Source organism: Corella eumyota, chromosome 2, assembly GCF_963082875.1.
Source record: "Corella eumyota chromosome 2, kaCorEumy4.1, whole genome shotgun sequence".
In the NCBI taxonomy this organism is placed as follows: domain Eukaryota; kingdom Metazoa; phylum Chordata; class Ascidiacea; order Phlebobranchia; family Corellidae; genus Corella; species Corella eumyota.
The window spans coordinates 2,360,343-2,376,542 of record NC_137491.1 but is presented as its reverse complement, the minus strand read 5'-3'; the positions used below and the strand labels follow the sequence as shown (position 1 = coordinate 2,376,542).

The window sequence follows — 16,200 nt, the reverse complement described above, 5'->3', positions numbered from 1 at the left end:
CGTGTTATATTGAAAAATTTTAACTTGAATTCATAAAACATCTACTTACCAGATATTCCCAACCAAATTTGTAAAATTCCAATTGTTTTCCAATTTGGAAAAAAACTCTCAATAAACAATTGTTCAGTAAGTCTAAAAATTTTAGCTTTAAATGTCTAATTAGACTATTAAATTTTAATAGAACATATTTTTAAAAATAACTAAATTAAACTCTAAATTTTATAGTTTTTGTTAAAACCAATTAAGAACATATAAATATTTTCAAGGATTTAATGAAGTTGGTGTTGTATGTTTCGAAATTTTAAATACACAATTCAATATTGAATAAATATATTTAATTCAAAATTAAAACAAATATTTGTTAACCATTGTTTGAACAGAAATAATTAACTTTAATAATTAACCAACAATAATTTAAAACACGCAATCATTACATTTTTATACATACTTTAATGTTAATATAACGTTTTTTTTATACATCTTTATCCTCGATGTGTAAAGGTTGACTTAACAACCTAAACATAAAGTAGCAACTGTTACCCCAACTCAGTCTCCAGTTACTTTTGGCAGTTTATAGAATATAATTGCCCAATCATTAAGCTGCTGATTAAGTGCTGGCTCAGAAGAAGTTTATAGCAATTACAGCGCCTTTCACAAGGACGCTACATCATGAAATCAGTAGGGGTCACTGGTTTAAACATAAGAAAATCATTTTTAATAAACAAACTTACGATTCAATTTTTAAAAGCTGAGCATTCTGTGCTTGGCAAATATCTCTTGCCTCACTCCAGGTAACAAAGAGGTTTTGATTTAAATGAAAGTCGTAACATTTTCCTTTTCCATATGTCCAACCAACGGGACAGGTTTCTAAAAAAAGTAAATTAATATTTTTCAAGCAGTACCTAAATTGAAGTACACTTGTTTTTATCAAAAATTAAAGATATTTATGATTTTTTAACAATTATGTGAGCTAAAAACACTTAAATTCATATTAAAACAATGAACAACAAAAATAATTAAATAAATCTGGTTTTTAATAACACAGACCTAAACACAAAAAGTTTAAATTTAAAAAAATTTGCAATGAAATTATAAATTTTAGAAGTTTTTTTTTTTACCTCCTAGCTTTTTTTTGCAAGTGTAAGATTTTTCTTCACTACAGCGAGTAACAAACCATTTTCCACCCAAGGTATTATTCAGTTGAACACAACTACTACCCTGATTTCTATTAAAAAATTGTTACAATAATTTTTTTTTGTATATATCTTTATCCTCGATGTGGGAAAGTCGAATGCGCGACTTAAACATAGAGTAACATCAGTTACTCCGACCCAGTCTCGAGTTACCTGTGGCAGTTTGGGATATTATATAGATTATAATTGCCCGATAATTATGCTGCTAATTAAGTGCTGGCTCAGCAGGAGTTCATACAGTTTATAGCGGTTTCCTAAAGGAGCTACAGCATGAGAGCAGTGGGGATTGAACCCACGACCTTATGTGTGGTGTAGCAAGTGTTTTTACCACTACACCCCGCTGCCGGGTGATTAAAATTGGCCTATATACCAATACATCATTTAAAAGTAAATGTTAAATTTGAATGCGAATGTATTAAAATTAAACATATATAAATTGTTTAAAACTTAAAAAAAATTACTATTGATACTTTATAACATTCGAAATTATTGTAATAAAATTAAAATTATATTACATAACAACCATAATTTTTTTGAACATTATAATGTTACTGTTAACCATATTTTTATGAGGTTTTAAAATAAAAAATTTAACCAGTAGCATGGTGTAATTGTTAAAACACTTTACTTTACTACATGAGGTTTTAGGTTTGATTCCCACTGATCTCATGCTGTAGCGCCCTTGAGTAAGGCGCTATAAACGGTATAAACTCCTGCTAAGCCAGCACTTAATCAGCAGTATAATTATCGGGCAATTATAATCTAAGGAGTATCCCAAACTGCCACAGGCAACTCAAGACTGGGTCGAAGTACTGTTACTCTATGTTTAGGTACTAATGTTACTTTATGTTTAGGTTGTAAAGTCGACCCTTTCAAGAAACAATAAATACAACAAATAATATAAATTAAACATTTTATACTTACACTAAGTTGGGTTCATTTGTACCAAAGTTGTTGTAAGATACCCCTGGACTATAAATATCATGACCATTTGACCACTGAAGACTTCCTGGTGTAATCTTGAAATTAAAAACACTTATTAGAAAACAAAAAATGTTATTTTTATAATAAAATTTCATTGTTTTTAGTTTTGAACAAGTATTTTGCTTATGCACCAGAAAGAAACAAAAATTATCAGCACGTGTTTATAGCACCTTACTCAAGGGCGCTACAGCATAAAAGCAGTGGGGATTGAACCCACAACCTCATGGTGGTGGTAGCAGGTATTCTTACCACTACACCATGCTATATATATATATATATATATATCGGCAGCTTGGTGTAGTGGTAAAAACACTTGCTACACCACACATGAGGTCGTGGGTTCAATCTCCACTGAGCTCATGCTGTAGCGCCCTTGAGTAAGCCGCTATAAACAGTACAAACTCCTGCTGAGCCAGCACTTAATTGACAGCATAATTATCGGGCAATTATAATCTATAATATCCCAAACTGCCACAAGCAACTCAAGACTGGGTCGTAACTGATGTTACCCTATGTTTAAGTCGCGCATTCGACTTTCCCACATTGAGGATAAAGATATATACAAAATAAAAATTGTGAAATGAGAAATAAATCATTTGAATTAGACTTGTGAACAGTACTTCTTAAAAAAATAAAGTTAAAAACAAACTAAGTGAGTAAATAACAGGTTACATTAAAATGAGTAAAACTCAATAAAAGTGCCTTACAAAGGATCGAACACAAGACCAATTTGGTTAAGAATATTCAGGATTTAATTTTCGCGGTTCTTTTATACTCACTTATTACATTTGTTATTGTGACAAAACAATATTTATATTTTTCGCCAAAAAAGGGCAGAGCTTCCCAATTTTTTAACTAGATGTGACAGAATTTTTTTATATAACCGCGACAAAAATAAAGTTTCTATTCTTTTAAACGGTCATATCAACAAATGTAAATTAATTTAAGCTTTTAATTTGTTTAACTTTTTATAATTCGTAAATTGCATCTTTAAATTTGCAAAAATTTTAGACTATATTACCATATCAATAATATTTGTTCTTTTTATTGGGTTTTTATGGTTTTTAAATAATTTTGTAAATTTATAAAGGTTAAACTTTACGTACGGTATCTGATAGTCCTATCCACATTGCATCTTGAATATTCTGTGTTGCTAAGGAACTAAGGTAGCTTTGCTCTCCTGCATTTATAACAGATGATAAAGATGCGTCATAATTATTTTGACAAAACTCATCCGCCTAAAATAAAAAAATATTAGTTAAAGATTTTAGTTAAAAGAGAAAAACAGCGTTGTTTTACCAGTTAGGCCTACCGACAGCGTGATGTAGAAGTCAGAACACTTGACTTCATTATTTAAAGTGCTTGGTTCGACCCCCACAGCTCTCATGCTGTATCGCCCTTAAGAAGGCGCTATAAACGGTATGAACAACTGCTGAGCCAAAACTTAATCAGCAGATTAATTATCAGGCAATTATAATCTATATTTTTCCAAACTGCCAAAGGCATCTCGAGATTGGGTCGGAGTAACTAACTTTACTCTGAACTAAGTGGAAAAAATCACGGAAATCGAACCCACTATAGTAGGCTTAGGTTATAACTAAATACTGTTTAACAAAATATCTACTACATGATCTTAATGCTAGTTGGATAGTGAGATCTGTTAATTGATAAATATAACTTACCTCATGAAATGTAGCTTTTTGGGCTATATATAAAAAGCAATCATCTCCAGATTGGACAAAACCTCGGTCGGTATCACAAGTCGGCTGGGCTAAAAAAAAATTTTAAATAAAAATTATTTCGTGAACAAATTATACTTGTTTAAAAATATTAAATACTTTGGTTAGAAGAAACAATAACAGTAATATTGGTTGCGATAACAAATGTGCAAAAACAAAGAAAAAAAGAGGTTTTAATTAGTCCGAAATAAGTTTGTTACAAAAAAAGTAGAAACCCAATTTTAGCTGCTTTGTAAACGAAATATTAAAAAAATATAAAATACATTTATCACTAAGTAATAATATTTTTTTATTTAATTTAAATTGCTTTACTTACTTAAGGCCAGATCTATATAAACAATTGCCAAAAGCAACAGGCAATGTATTAACCGCATATTTTCATTTAAAATTAACTTCGCATTTATATAACATAGACCACCCTTAAAAATAAATATATTTTAAAGGAATAAAATGATGTTAGAGCTGATAACTAGTAAACTGCAAAACGGTATTTTTAATAACTAATTCTATGTGCTCAAAAACTGAAACCAAAATAATTTAAATCAATCTTCTTACTGCATTTACACGTTGTCTTAAAACGTTAAAAAGTATTACTACCTATTTTAGGCAATAATATAATTAAAAAAATTCGACAAAATTAACCAAAATGTTGCTGTTTTATAACAAGCTTTATAACTTAAAATTGAATTATCCCAGTATGAGAATAGTTGGAAATTAAATAACGCAATTTGTGCATGGCCTCCACTTGCACAGCAAAGAGATCATTAACTAACACGTTTAATTAAGTCAACACATGCAAGCTAAAACAATGCAATTGTTCAATATTTAATTTATGACCATTTAAACATTTATATAACAAAAATATTTCTAACTTAATATTAAAATCCTTAACAAAGTAATAAAGAATTTAAAATAACAGTTCAATAAAATAAAGATTTTGTAAATATATTTGAAAAGTTTTGAGTTAAGGCTTTTTTTTTAATAATTTGAATTTTTTTATTTTAAAGTTTTGCAGTAAACCCAATACTGCTTAAAAGGTCGCACATTTAAGTCAATACACCAATGTACTTTGTACTTTAGTTATTGCTGTTAAAATAAACAATATTTAATAAAGCGCGCGTGTCATTTGTAAGTTAGCACCAACGTTTATAAATCGTTAACAAACATGAATATAGTTTTATGGCTCAAATTCATATTTTAAAATAGACAACACATAAAAATCTTTGAACAACTGATTGATGGACGTTTTTATATCATTAGTAGATAATGATAAATAAATGATATTGACTAAGCATATTTCTTCATGCAATTTTAATTATTTTATAACATTCTTTCAATGTTACATTTTTAGGATTAACAATATTTACAAAATTTGCTACATTTTATGTTTGCAAAACCCCCGTAAAATTTATCTTAATTTTGACAATTTTTATAGGTAAAAACCCTTAAAGTTATCTTTTTATATGGCTGTTTTAGAACCTTTGGTTCGTTTATAATTCTGTACAAATAAACATTCTAAAGGTATTGAATAGCTTAATAAAAAAGGTCTTATAAACCCCAATTAAAATTTGAACTCGGCATATTTTTCATTTTTATGCAACTTTTAAATTCCTAAATTTCAAATTCTAAAATATTGCAATAGTTTTAAATAAAACTGTTGCTTATCAAACCATGTGTAATAACAAATCAAGTTAATCTCAAAACTTTTAAAGTTATTCAATTAAAAATATCTTCAGGAAAAGCTAACCTTGAAACCCATTTTAAATGGAACCAAAATAAATTTTATGATCGAGGATAAACTAATAAAATTACTTTCTAGTAAGCACCACGTTGTACGGAAGAGGAGAGTAAGTTAAAGTGTTTATCCCGTCGTCCTCTAAATCTGGTAAAGCAGAGTCAGGATCTTTACCAAAATGGAATTTTTGCAACAGATTTACAAAAACTATAAATATTTCCATCTTCGCCAGTTTCTCTCCCATGCAGAAGCGATTTCCAATGCCAAAGGGGATAACTTTAGGACTGGCAACAAAGTCGCCTTCGGAGGTCAAGTGGCGATTAGGGTTAAAGGTCATAGGGTAATCCCACGTCTGAGGGTCGTTGTGGATGCTCCATAGATTTGACGTAACCTGAAAAAATACGTCAAAATTGTTTTGTTTTTAAAATTTCGTGAATAGTCACAAAATTAAAAACTGTTATTTTTAACATAATATTTACTTAAATTCTGAAGTTGTTTGACTATTACTTATATTATACTTACAGTTGTATCTTTAGGAATAAAATAGCCATCCACGAAAGCGTCTTCAGTTGTGCAATGTTGAACTGACATCGGGTTCACTGTCTTGAATCGCATTGCCTCAAATATAAAAGCACAAGTAAACGGCATCTTGTCTTGCTTGTCCATAGAAATAACACCTTCAGTTCCTTTAAAAATTTTTAAACATTAAGTATTAAACGTATGCAATTTAATTTGTTACCTATATGTTTGCAATATTATATTAGCGTATTTTTTTCATCTTAAAGAATTATAATTTGGGATGTACTAAAGGCCTTAACTGTATTTGAAAAAAATCTTATTTGTTAACGGTGTTTAAAACCTTAATAAAATGGTTTTAAGTAATAAAATTGTGCTATACAAAAAGTCTTAGCTTGGCTTTTGAGATCTCAACAACTGACCAGTGACGTTACAACAACTTACCTATGATGTCATCAATTTCTTGTTCAACCTTTTCGTAATAGTCGGGGTAATGTAAAAGAATAAGAAATATCCACATCATGGTGTTACCAGTGGTTTCTAGTGGGGCAACAAGCAAGTCTCGAACGAATACTTGCAACTGGTCATCCTATTATACATGATTGTCAAACTGCCAGTTATTTTTGACTTATTATATCTTTATCCTAGATGTGGGAAAGTCGAATGCGCGACTTAAACATAGAGTAACATCAGTTACTCCGACCCAGTCTTGAGTTGCCTGTGGCAGTTTGGGATATTATAGATTATAATTGCCCAGTAATTATACTGCTGATTAAGTGCTGGCTTAGCAGGAGTTTATATTGTTTAAAGTGCCTTACTCATGGGCGCTACAGCAACAGATTTTGTCAATGTAAGCATTGTAAGCGCTTTAAAAAACAGCTCGACATGTAGTTTTCTATGTTACTCCTGAATTTTTCGTGTGAACATTTATGTAACTACACTTAGAACTTGTTTAACAATTTTGCAGGATGTACTTTAACAACTTTCAAACAGGAGTTTCTTGTTTCATTATTTTTACCATGAGATAACAATTTTCTTTCTTTTTTCTACTTTTTTCTACAGTTTTTGACTGTTTATAATGTCGTAGCGTTTATGAGTATAAAAATGTGAACGTTATCTACTTCTGTATATAATCAAACTGGTGAAGTCAATAAAAAAATGGTTATATTACCTCAAAACTAGATAGTTCGTGGTCCTTTCCATATTTCTGCTCGTAGATGTAAGCGTCAATAAAATCCCGAATACAATTTTTATCGAAAGTTTTGTGATGGGCAGTCACTTTTTGTTCGGCCAAGTCTAAAAAAAAGAAAAGTTGTTTAAAAAAACGTAAAATCTTTATTTTTTTTCCATATTACCTTAAGGTGATAAGTTTTATATTTTTTATTGGGAAAGGGTGTGCTGTTATAACGTGTTTTGAGCTATCCGTGAACGCTGGGCTCAAAGGCGAATAGTGTGACGTTGGTGCGGCTCGAACCCGAAACCCTTAGGCTCATAGTCCGACGCCATGACAGGCTTGCCACACTACCGAACAAAAAAACGTAAAATCTTAAAAAAAAGTTTTTGCCACCACGCTGTCTCCACCTAACGGAAAAAAAGTTTAAAAAAAATTTAACAATATTTGTTGAATGCATTTTTTTTAACTGTGATTTATAACCCACAAACTTATATTTGTTTATTAAGGCTTTTATTTACTTAAAACAATTTTTCTTAAATAAACTTTAACTTTATTACTCAGAAGTTTTTGAATTCTTTCCACAGTCCTTTTATTTGCTTCTTTAAATCCAGGTAAAAGTTTTAACGGAGGAAAATAATCAACAAGAAGAATCTTTGTTGCGTCATCAGCGTTACCTAGTCTAAAAATATAAATTAAAGTTACATTCTTTGTTGTTTTTATTGTTCAATATATATTGCTTAAGGCTTGGATTGAAAGAAAAATTTAATTTTTTTTGTAAAAAAAGTGTAATATTGTATTGTGTTTAAGCTATCCGGTAACGCCAGGCTTAATAGCAAACAGAAAAGCATTGGTGCGGCTCGAACCCAAAACCTTTCGGCTGTATACCACACTATTAAAAAATAATATTTTAATTGTTACTCCTTAAAAATTCTAAGTTAATGGAACAAACAACTTACACATCAACGCTTGCTTGTAGAACCTTTTCAAATTCTTCATCGTAAAAATCGAACCTTTCACCGATAACTAATTGAGCAACCGGGTTTAGCATCACTTTGTAGATGATTTTCTATTAAAAAAAAAATTAAAATAATTTAAGTAAATCTTTGTATATCTTAACGTGAATCGTACAGAGTATGCATATTTTATTACACAAATTTTTAATTTTCTTTTTTGGAATTCATTTGCTCTCGATGTAAAAAGGTCGACTTTACATTTTAAACATAAAGTAATATTTGTAACTTTGACTCAGTCTCGAGTGGTCTTTGGCAATTTCAAATAATATTACCTATAATTAATAGCACAATGGTTAACTTGTCAATTGGTTATGTGCTTAGCAGTAGTTTATTTCGTGAAAGCATGTTATTCAATAAGACCTTGTCAATGTGCATTTAGAATTTGGTCAAAGTTATTCACCTTAAAGTTAATTGGTTTTCCATTTTGTTTTTCAAAGTATTTCACCAAAATATCAACTTCTTCGTTAATTATATCCAACATTCCTTTTTTTCCAAAGCCTAATCTAAAAAAAAAAATTAAGTAAAAAGCTAAACAAAAAATGATCAAAAGTTTAAATTTTAACTTATCAAATTACCAAAAATTAATAAAAGTTAAATTTTCCAATTAAAATTTAAAAAAAAATTGATTTTTTTGTGTATACTTCGCTAATACTTGCACAGCAAATTTCCGTTGTATATTAAAATCATCGCTGTAATTCTTCAGCACTATACCGAGATCACCAGTTACTTGTTTAAATATGTTCTTGTAAGGTCGACCTGAAAACGCTTGGCCTTGTTGAAAGAACGTCTAAAAATTTTAACTATTATTTATTCCTAAAATTAAAATTATTAAACTAGAGATACTTTAGATTTAAAAAAAGTCAAAAAATACATTAATTTTAAAGCATTTTAGTCCACAAATAGTTCTCCAACGCAGATAATACATTTAGTATTTACTTTAGTATTAATTAATTAATTTCTGCAAACAACAAAGTAGTTAATTAAGCAATGTAAAAGTTAGGAACTTAAATTACACGAATTTACCTTTTGAGTCGCTTCGAATGAGTTTACGATTACGACATCCTCTGTCCCGAACCTCACAGACAAAATATCTCCATACTTCTCATCACCCCACTTTTTAAACAATCTTTCAGGGTACTTATCCAAGTAGGGTAATACCCCAAGTAAAGGTAACCCCCTGGGGCCTGGGGGGAACTTGGAGGGTCGTCTCCACCAAATGTAGATAAAGAGTACCACAGCTAGGGTTAGAACCCATATGTTAAGACTGCCCCAAATTAATTCTATTGCATGTAATCCTACACCAAGTAGCATAGTAGATTACTTAAGTTGTGACCTAATAAAAAGTGAAGAAAATGTTAAAATTTTAAACATTTATTTTCTATTATTATTTTATAGTAACGTACAAAGGCAATTTTAAAACCCCTACTATATATACAGTGTCAAAATAAACAAAAATTTAACTCGCAGGTGGTAGTGAGGTTGCCACGCTTATTTTTCTGCGCACTGCTAACGGTAATGTTTATGTAATGTTTGCTGTTATGTCCTTTTCACTCTTTAGTTTTTAATACCATTTTATCTACATTTTTTTACCGATTTTGCAAGTAAACAGTAAAAAAAATGGGGGTCGTACCATTGTTGCAACACATACAATATAATGCATTCAAACCGATACTTTTTCTGTTAGATTTTGCTAATATTTTATAGTTTCACCAGTTTTTGTTAACTACCGTTTCTTTACGTTACGTAAATGTTATGGTATTACTCTAAAAAAAGTTTGCAAATCAATTATATATATATATATACCTCTTAGAAAAATAACCTATTTTAAATAGTAACATTTTTAAGGAGTGTTATTTTAAGCGATAAAAATCGACAAATCAGCAATTTACAAATACCTAGAAAATTTCAAGTAACATTTCTATGAACCTAAGTGACCCAAGTATTATGTTATAGCTTCGTGATATTATATTCTGAAATACTAGAGGTTACGTTTCAGACAAAACGTGAGATAGGTATTTGAAAAATCGTTTGATATTTTTGTGTCGCTAAATTGGATTATTGTAAATAAAATACGAAAAAATAGGCCAAACTAAATCTAATTGTTACTGTTACCTTCTAGACTGGGTAAACAATAAATTTTCCGTAAACTAAAGTCAATTATTAACTAAATATCCATTAGTATTAATGATATCCGTTTTTATATATGACAAAGTTTCTTATATCTAATTTTACGAAACGTTTTCTGAGTTTTCCTTAAAACAAACTTTATGCATAAAGTCTACAATAATTTCTAATATTGTTAACACACAAAATTTACTAACTATTCAAACAGAAATTTATGTTTTTTGCTGTTTAAATATGCAATTCTCGTCTATGTTAAGTTTAGCTTGCTACAACTAAAACATTGCAATCTATATACTCCTTAGTAGCACAGTTTGTTACAGTTTAAACATAGTAGACCACTTGTAAATCATCACATTAGTACAAGCAGTCTAATCCCTGTACTTTAAGTAAATATTAGACCTGCCTACAACGCCATGATTTTCATTACGTCATACGTTAAAATTCGCCGAAGGCAAACTACATGTTATTTGCAATATCATGTTATCAATATTAACAACTAAATGATGACGTTTTTCCGTTTAGAAATATACAACGTTTTTTTAATTAACAACTAACTAGTAACATTGCAAATATAACTACGCAGTTAGTTTTGCGGTACTTTCAGCTGTCACGACATTTTATGTTTTCATTTCTATTTTAGTAACAAATTCCTACAACCTTTCAATTATTATCTTGAATCAAAGAATTTGAAAGCTGCTTACCTTCTTTTGTCAGCTACTAGTTCGACCCAATCCTATATTTACTTAGCAAATCTGTCCTGAATGTAGCCTATTTCAACAATAGTAACAAGATAATATCCCTGTAACCAAAGTGATGTAATAGGCAGGTATTTTAAAGCTCATAAACCGACGACATTTTTTGTGTTAAATAATTTATTTGACAACAATCCTAGTAGTATTTACATTTTAAAGTGCAGTAGAAAACAGTTAAGGCTATACTTTATCAATTTATAATAGAATAAAAGTAATATAATAACCAATTTTTTAACATTTTATCAATCCATTATTAATAAAAATTACATTAAATTTTGTAAGACCTTAGTTAATATATAGAATGTATAAATAAACTATACAGTTTTCATGCAAATGTTTTTTAGCGATATTTACAACATTTCTTAAACATTGGTAGTGAATTGCGGGCCCTATGTTAATCTAAACATTTTACGATTTTATCAGGTGCTGATTGATATTATGTACAACTTAAAGTAAAACACACCAAAACAAAAGTTTCAATAACAGTATTTAGAGCAAAACTAACATTTCTACATTTAAAACCTATTCAATTTATAAAATAATTACAAATTAACTCTTTTTTTAAATTTTATGTTTATATAAAAAAGTTCATGTTTTTTTTAATGATTAAATTTATTAAAAAAATCGTAATTTGTCCAAGAAAAAAGACCTTTTTTGTTAATATTTTCTTAAACTTAAAAACTTTCTATTATTTTTTACAAATTTTTCTAAAAATTAAAATAAAAAATTACGCCACCATTTTTACGTAATTTGCCGGTAACATCCCGGTCTGTCCGGTCCTTAAACAGGTCCCGAACATCCAACCTTCGTCGATCGTTTGTGCATCTATTATGACGTCACCATCGACGAATGTGATCTCATCACCGTCGGCAGCGTTGTAGTCGTACAAGGCTTTGTATTGGGGCTGCTTTAAAAATATTTTAAAATTTTAAATCTGTTTAAAACTAGTTTATTAAATTTGGCATCACTGGCCACTGGATGTAGGTACTGAGTTCGATTCACACTATAACATAGTTATGATGCCCTATGTAAGATCTTTTACGGTAACTACCCATACACCAAACGGCAGGTTGGAAATTTTGCAATATTAAAAAGTCAAAACTATCCAACAACAAAGTAAAAACAACTGGGGTAATGTAAGTTACCAAAAGTTTAGGCCGTAAAGTTGTCCTTCCCACATTAGGTATAAATATATAGAAACAAATTCTTAAAGACAACATTTGTAACTGATTCTGGTTTGTAAAAGTTAAACTAAAGTATTTGTCGACATTAAACGTTTACTTAACTTGGGTTAAGTAACAAATTGTAGTATAGAGATCAGTGTCTTACCTTTGCTGGTGTTGAGCCTCCCATGTTAAACTTTTGAAGCTTTGTTGAATCGTAATCATAAACTGAATTAGGTGCCCCCACATGTTTATGGCCTGAACCTATACAACAAACAATAAATTTTATTTAAGTTATATAATATTCTTAAAATATTCAAACCTATTTCATTTAGTAAAAACCAAAATTATGATTTAGAAATTAAACTTGTAAAGTTAAACTTATAATACTTTACACTAAACTAAGGATTAACTATTGTCATTATCATAAAAAATTAACAACATTACCAAGAACATAGTCGGTCCACGGAACAGCCTTATTCACAAAAGCTTTAGGATCAAGAGTTCGTAGCCGGTTAAAGTCTTCATCCTCATCTGTAGGTGCCGCATCCACCCCGTTCCCTGAGTAAGATTTCTTTACTAAAATGAAAAAAAAATTATAAAAAATTATAAAAATAGAAAATACCATTCCACAAACTTCCAGCGTTGTAATTATAATTATTATTCTAAAAACGTACTATTCTAAAGCTAGTTTTTTTAAAAAGTCTACTTCAAAATTAATCGTAAGTACAAAGTAGCAACTTTTTATTTACCTAAGAAGCGACAAAAGTACTTACCCCCTTCTTCATACTCGGTATCAGTCTCGTATTCTGAAGGATCGTAATCAAAGATAGAGCCAGGATTTCTCCTCCATCTTTTCATTGGAGCCGCACGAACAACTTCATGTTCAGGTTCAGATTTCATTTCAAATTTCTTTGTTTTGTTGAACATAATCTTACTAGATTTCTGTCCTTTGTCTACAAATAAAAACATGTTTAGAAAAGATCAAATATTTTTTCAACTTTATTAAGAATTTGTTTAACCAAGTGCAATAAAGCTACTTATTTATAAATTTAAGATAATTGTTCGCTAGTATTGTGTAAGCGCATATTTGTTGGTGTTTCGCATGATTATAACTAGCGTGGTGTAGTGGTAAGAACACTTGCTACATCACGCATGAGGTCATGGGTTCAATTCCCACAGATCTCATGCTGTAGCGCTCTTTAGTAAGGCGCTATAAACAGTATGAACTCCTGCTGAACCAGCACTTAATCAGCAGCATAATTATCGGGCAATTATAATCTATAATATCCCAAACTGCTACAAGCAACTCGAGACTGGGTCGAAGTAACTGATGTTACTCTATGTTTAAGTCGCGCATTCGACTTTCCCATATCGACGATAAAGATATATACAAAAAAAAATACTTAGTCTTGACAATATTATTTTCTATGATACAGGCACTATGCATTAGACGACTCTTTATCCAACATATCAATTACATAAAAAAGTATAATTTTTTAAGATTAAAATTTAAGTTTTGTAATAACTTACTGATTGGTTGAACGACATTTGGTCTCATTTTTTCCATTTCTTCCGTTTTCTTTAGCGCTCCCTTGTAGGCAAGATCGCTGACGTTTCGGGTGTTTTGTCGAACTGTTCGCAAAGTTGGAGTGTCCATCACTGACATAGCTTTGCCCCTCATATTTTCATGATCTTCTTTGTATTTAATCTGATATTGAAAAAAAAAAGAAAATCTTTAATTGTATTTATTTGGTATAATAATGTAAAGTAAAAATTTTATAAAAATAAGTATAATCATAAAAATCTTGTAAAATGAACGTTTATATATAAAGATCGAGAGTAAAAGTTTCGTTAATGTTTCAAACATAAAAGTAACATAAAATTAAAAGGCTTATTAAGTTTATAACAAAGATTTTCACATAACCACATATTTATAAATAGCAAGAAAGCAACAGTAAATTTATACCTGGCTAAAATTTTTAGAGTTTTGTTTTGCAGTTCGGAAAGCAGGAGTGTCCAAAACATTCATGGGTCGGTTGTTGTTTGTATCTTTATAATTAACCTGATGTTATTATTGGTGGTGGTATAGAAGAGAAGTTGAATGGAAGAGAAGTTGAATAGAAGGGAAAGTACATAGAAGAAAAAAAAACAAGTTTTAGAAATTATATATTTTTTAAAGATTAGTAATAAAAAAAGATTCAAAAAGCTACGAAAAATTAATTGAATATTAAAAAGAAGCGAAAATTATAAAATTATAAACTATATTATTTAAAAAATTTAAAAAGTTTTATAGTTTTTATATATAGTTTTTACCACAAAGATGCTCTAAAAATGTTATATTAACAAAAAACAATTCTGATTTAATAATAATAGACCAACGTTTAGTTAATACTTTAATAACATGTAGCTTTTTTCAACTGTCCATGTATTTTGCTTATTAAAGTGTTATTAGTTAATTAACCTAACAAACCAACTTACAGTGCTGGTGTTATAAGTGTTTTTCCTAACCCTTCGAAGTTCAGGTGTATCAAGTATGGCAGACTGGCGACCTCTGCTCATTTCTGCATCAGATCTGTAGTTGCTCTAAACCAATAAATACAACATTTTATAAATATTTGTTTTACTGCGTTCTTTAAAAATTGTGCCACAACTTTTATTTGTGAATTTACAGCAAAATTAATGTTACGTTTCGATTATGTCTAAGCAATTTTTAAATTACCTATTTTAGGTTAGAAAATTACTAGTAGCAAGAGTAGCAATAGCAAAAATTAATTGGTAAAAACTAAAAATTAAAAAAATTTTCATATTGTTTCAAAATATAAAAAACAGATAAAACATTTGACTTTATCAATAAGTTAATAAAGTAATAAGAAACCCTTACTTCTGACAAGTTTCTTTGATTTTCTTTCACTCTTCTCATCTCTGGTGTGTCCAACATTGAACACATTCGACCTCGATTTTCGTTGTAATCTTGTTTGTATTTCGCCTTTAAAATTTAAAAGAAAAATTATAACATTTTATAAAAGAGCTTCGCAAGGTTTTTATATTTTGAGAAGTTTGTTTTTAAATAAAGTTTGTTTAACCAGGTTTGCTTTAAACCGGCAGCGTGGTGTAGTAAGAACACTTGCTACACCACACATGAGATCATGGGTTTAATCCCCACTGATCTCATGCTGTAGTGCCCTTGAGTAAGGCGCTATAAACGGTATGAACTCCTGCTGAGCCAGCACTTAATCAGCAGCATATTTATCGGGCAATTATAATTTATAATATCCCAAACTGCCACAGGCAACTCGAGACTGGGTCGGAGTAACTGATGTTACTCTATGTTTAAGTCGCGCATTCAACTTTCCAACATCGAGGATAAAGATATATACAAAAAAAACATCTTGCGCAAAACTTTTGCTTTCTTAAAGTTTGCATCAAATAATCGCTCATTTAATTTTAATAAATGATAATTGAATGCTGTCAAAACTTATTATAGTCTTGTTAGATATAAGAAGAAAAACACATAAGTAGAAATATATGAAAAACATACGTCACTAATTAGAGCTGTTGCCTTCTGAGCATGAACAAGATGAGGTGCATCCATCACCAAAGTTGGCCTTCCTTTCATTGACTCATAATTTTCCTTGTACAGTTTCTAAAATATACAACATAAAAAATTAATATAAGATGTACGTTTCGATACATTTGTGTAAGATAAATAGATACCATTGTGAATAAAAAAAAGTTGCTACTAATGCAAAATTGGTAACATTTTCTTATTATCCTGAAAATTGATAAAAACTTGCGCTTAAATTA

General features: G+C 29.7%; 3 protein-coding genes across 4 annotated transcripts in view; all 3 read right to left on the bottom strand.

Moving 5' to 3' along the window:
- The window catches only part of LOC145741257 (uncharacterized), a 34,365-nt gene extending 30,075 nt beyond the window's left edge, over nucleotides 1–4,290 (bottom strand). The window contains exons 1-7 of the mRNA XM_082558813.1: nucleotides 4,233–4,290; nucleotides 3,860–3,948; nucleotides 3,284–3,415; nucleotides 2,118–2,212; nucleotides 1,119–1,225; nucleotides 732–867; nucleotides 50–132 (exon numbers count right to left, since the gene is read on the bottom strand). Coding sequence (XP_082414939.1) covers nucleotides 50–132; nucleotides 732–867; nucleotides 1,119–1,225; nucleotides 2,118–2,212; nucleotides 3,284–3,415; nucleotides 3,860–3,948; nucleotides 4,233–4,290 — 700 coding nt within the window. The remainder of the gene's footprint in view (nucleotides 1–49; nucleotides 133–731; nucleotides 868–1,118; nucleotides 1,226–2,117; nucleotides 2,213–3,283; nucleotides 3,416–3,859; nucleotides 3,949–4,232) is intronic.
- Nucleotides 4,291–4,618: 328 nt separating this feature from the next.
- On the bottom strand, nucleotides 4,619–11,298 carry LOC145742154 (cytochrome P450 2D3-like). Its single transcript, XM_082559922.1, has 10 exons — nucleotides 11,180–11,298; nucleotides 9,378–9,687; nucleotides 8,996–9,141; nucleotides 8,755–8,857; nucleotides 8,298–8,407; nucleotides 7,899–8,020; nucleotides 7,339–7,463; nucleotides 6,612–6,756; nucleotides 6,174–6,337; nucleotides 4,619–6,042 (listed from the first exon to the last, which is right to left on the bottom strand). The coding sequence occupies exons 2-10, from the start codon at nucleotides 9,663–9,665 to the stop codon at nucleotides 5,725–5,727; spliced, it is 1,521 nt and encodes a 506-aa protein (XP_082416048.1). The 5' UTR covers nucleotides 9,666–9,687; nucleotides 11,180–11,298; the 3' UTR covers nucleotides 4,619–5,724.
- Nucleotides 11,299–11,340: 42 nt separating this feature from the next.
- LOC145742152 (uncharacterized) overlaps nucleotides 11,341–16,200 on the bottom strand; it is a 49,020-nt gene continuing 44,160 nt past the window's right edge. The window contains exons 134-142 of one of the 2 annotated variants that reach the window (XM_082559920.1): nucleotides 15,935–16,039; nucleotides 15,278–15,382; nucleotides 14,875–14,979; nucleotides 14,363–14,458; nucleotides 13,927–14,104; nucleotides 13,170–13,349; nucleotides 12,841–12,972; nucleotides 12,560–12,657; nucleotides 11,341–12,137 (exon numbers count right to left, since the gene is read on the bottom strand). In XM_082559920.1, coding sequence (XP_082416046.1) covers nucleotides 11,958–12,137; nucleotides 12,560–12,657; nucleotides 12,841–12,972; nucleotides 13,170–13,349; nucleotides 13,927–14,104; nucleotides 14,363–14,458; nucleotides 14,875–14,979; nucleotides 15,278–15,382; nucleotides 15,935–16,039 — 1,179 coding nt within the window. In that variant the 3' untranslated portion in view covers nucleotides 11,341–11,957. The remainder of the gene's footprint in view (nucleotides 12,138–12,559; nucleotides 12,658–12,840; nucleotides 12,973–13,169; nucleotides 13,350–13,926; nucleotides 14,105–14,362; nucleotides 14,459–14,874; nucleotides 14,980–15,277; nucleotides 15,383–15,934; nucleotides 16,040–16,200) is intronic. The other variant, XM_082559921.1, reaches the window with a different exon arrangement.

Excerpts from the sequence above, each read along its gene's own strand:
- LOC145742154 (XM_082559922.1), bottom strand. The coding sequence starts at position 9,665 with ATGCTACTTGGTGTAGGATTACATGCAATAGAATTAATTTGGGGCAGT. Across the intron at positions 6,338-6,611 it reads AGAAATTGATGACATCATAG|GAACTGAAGGTGTTATTTCT; the intron begins GTAAGTTGTTGT and ends AAATTTTTAAAG. Across the intron at positions 6,043-6,173 it reads TTATTCCTAAAGATACAACT|GTTACGTCAAATCTATGGAG; the intron begins GTAAGTATAATA and ends GTATTTTTTCAG.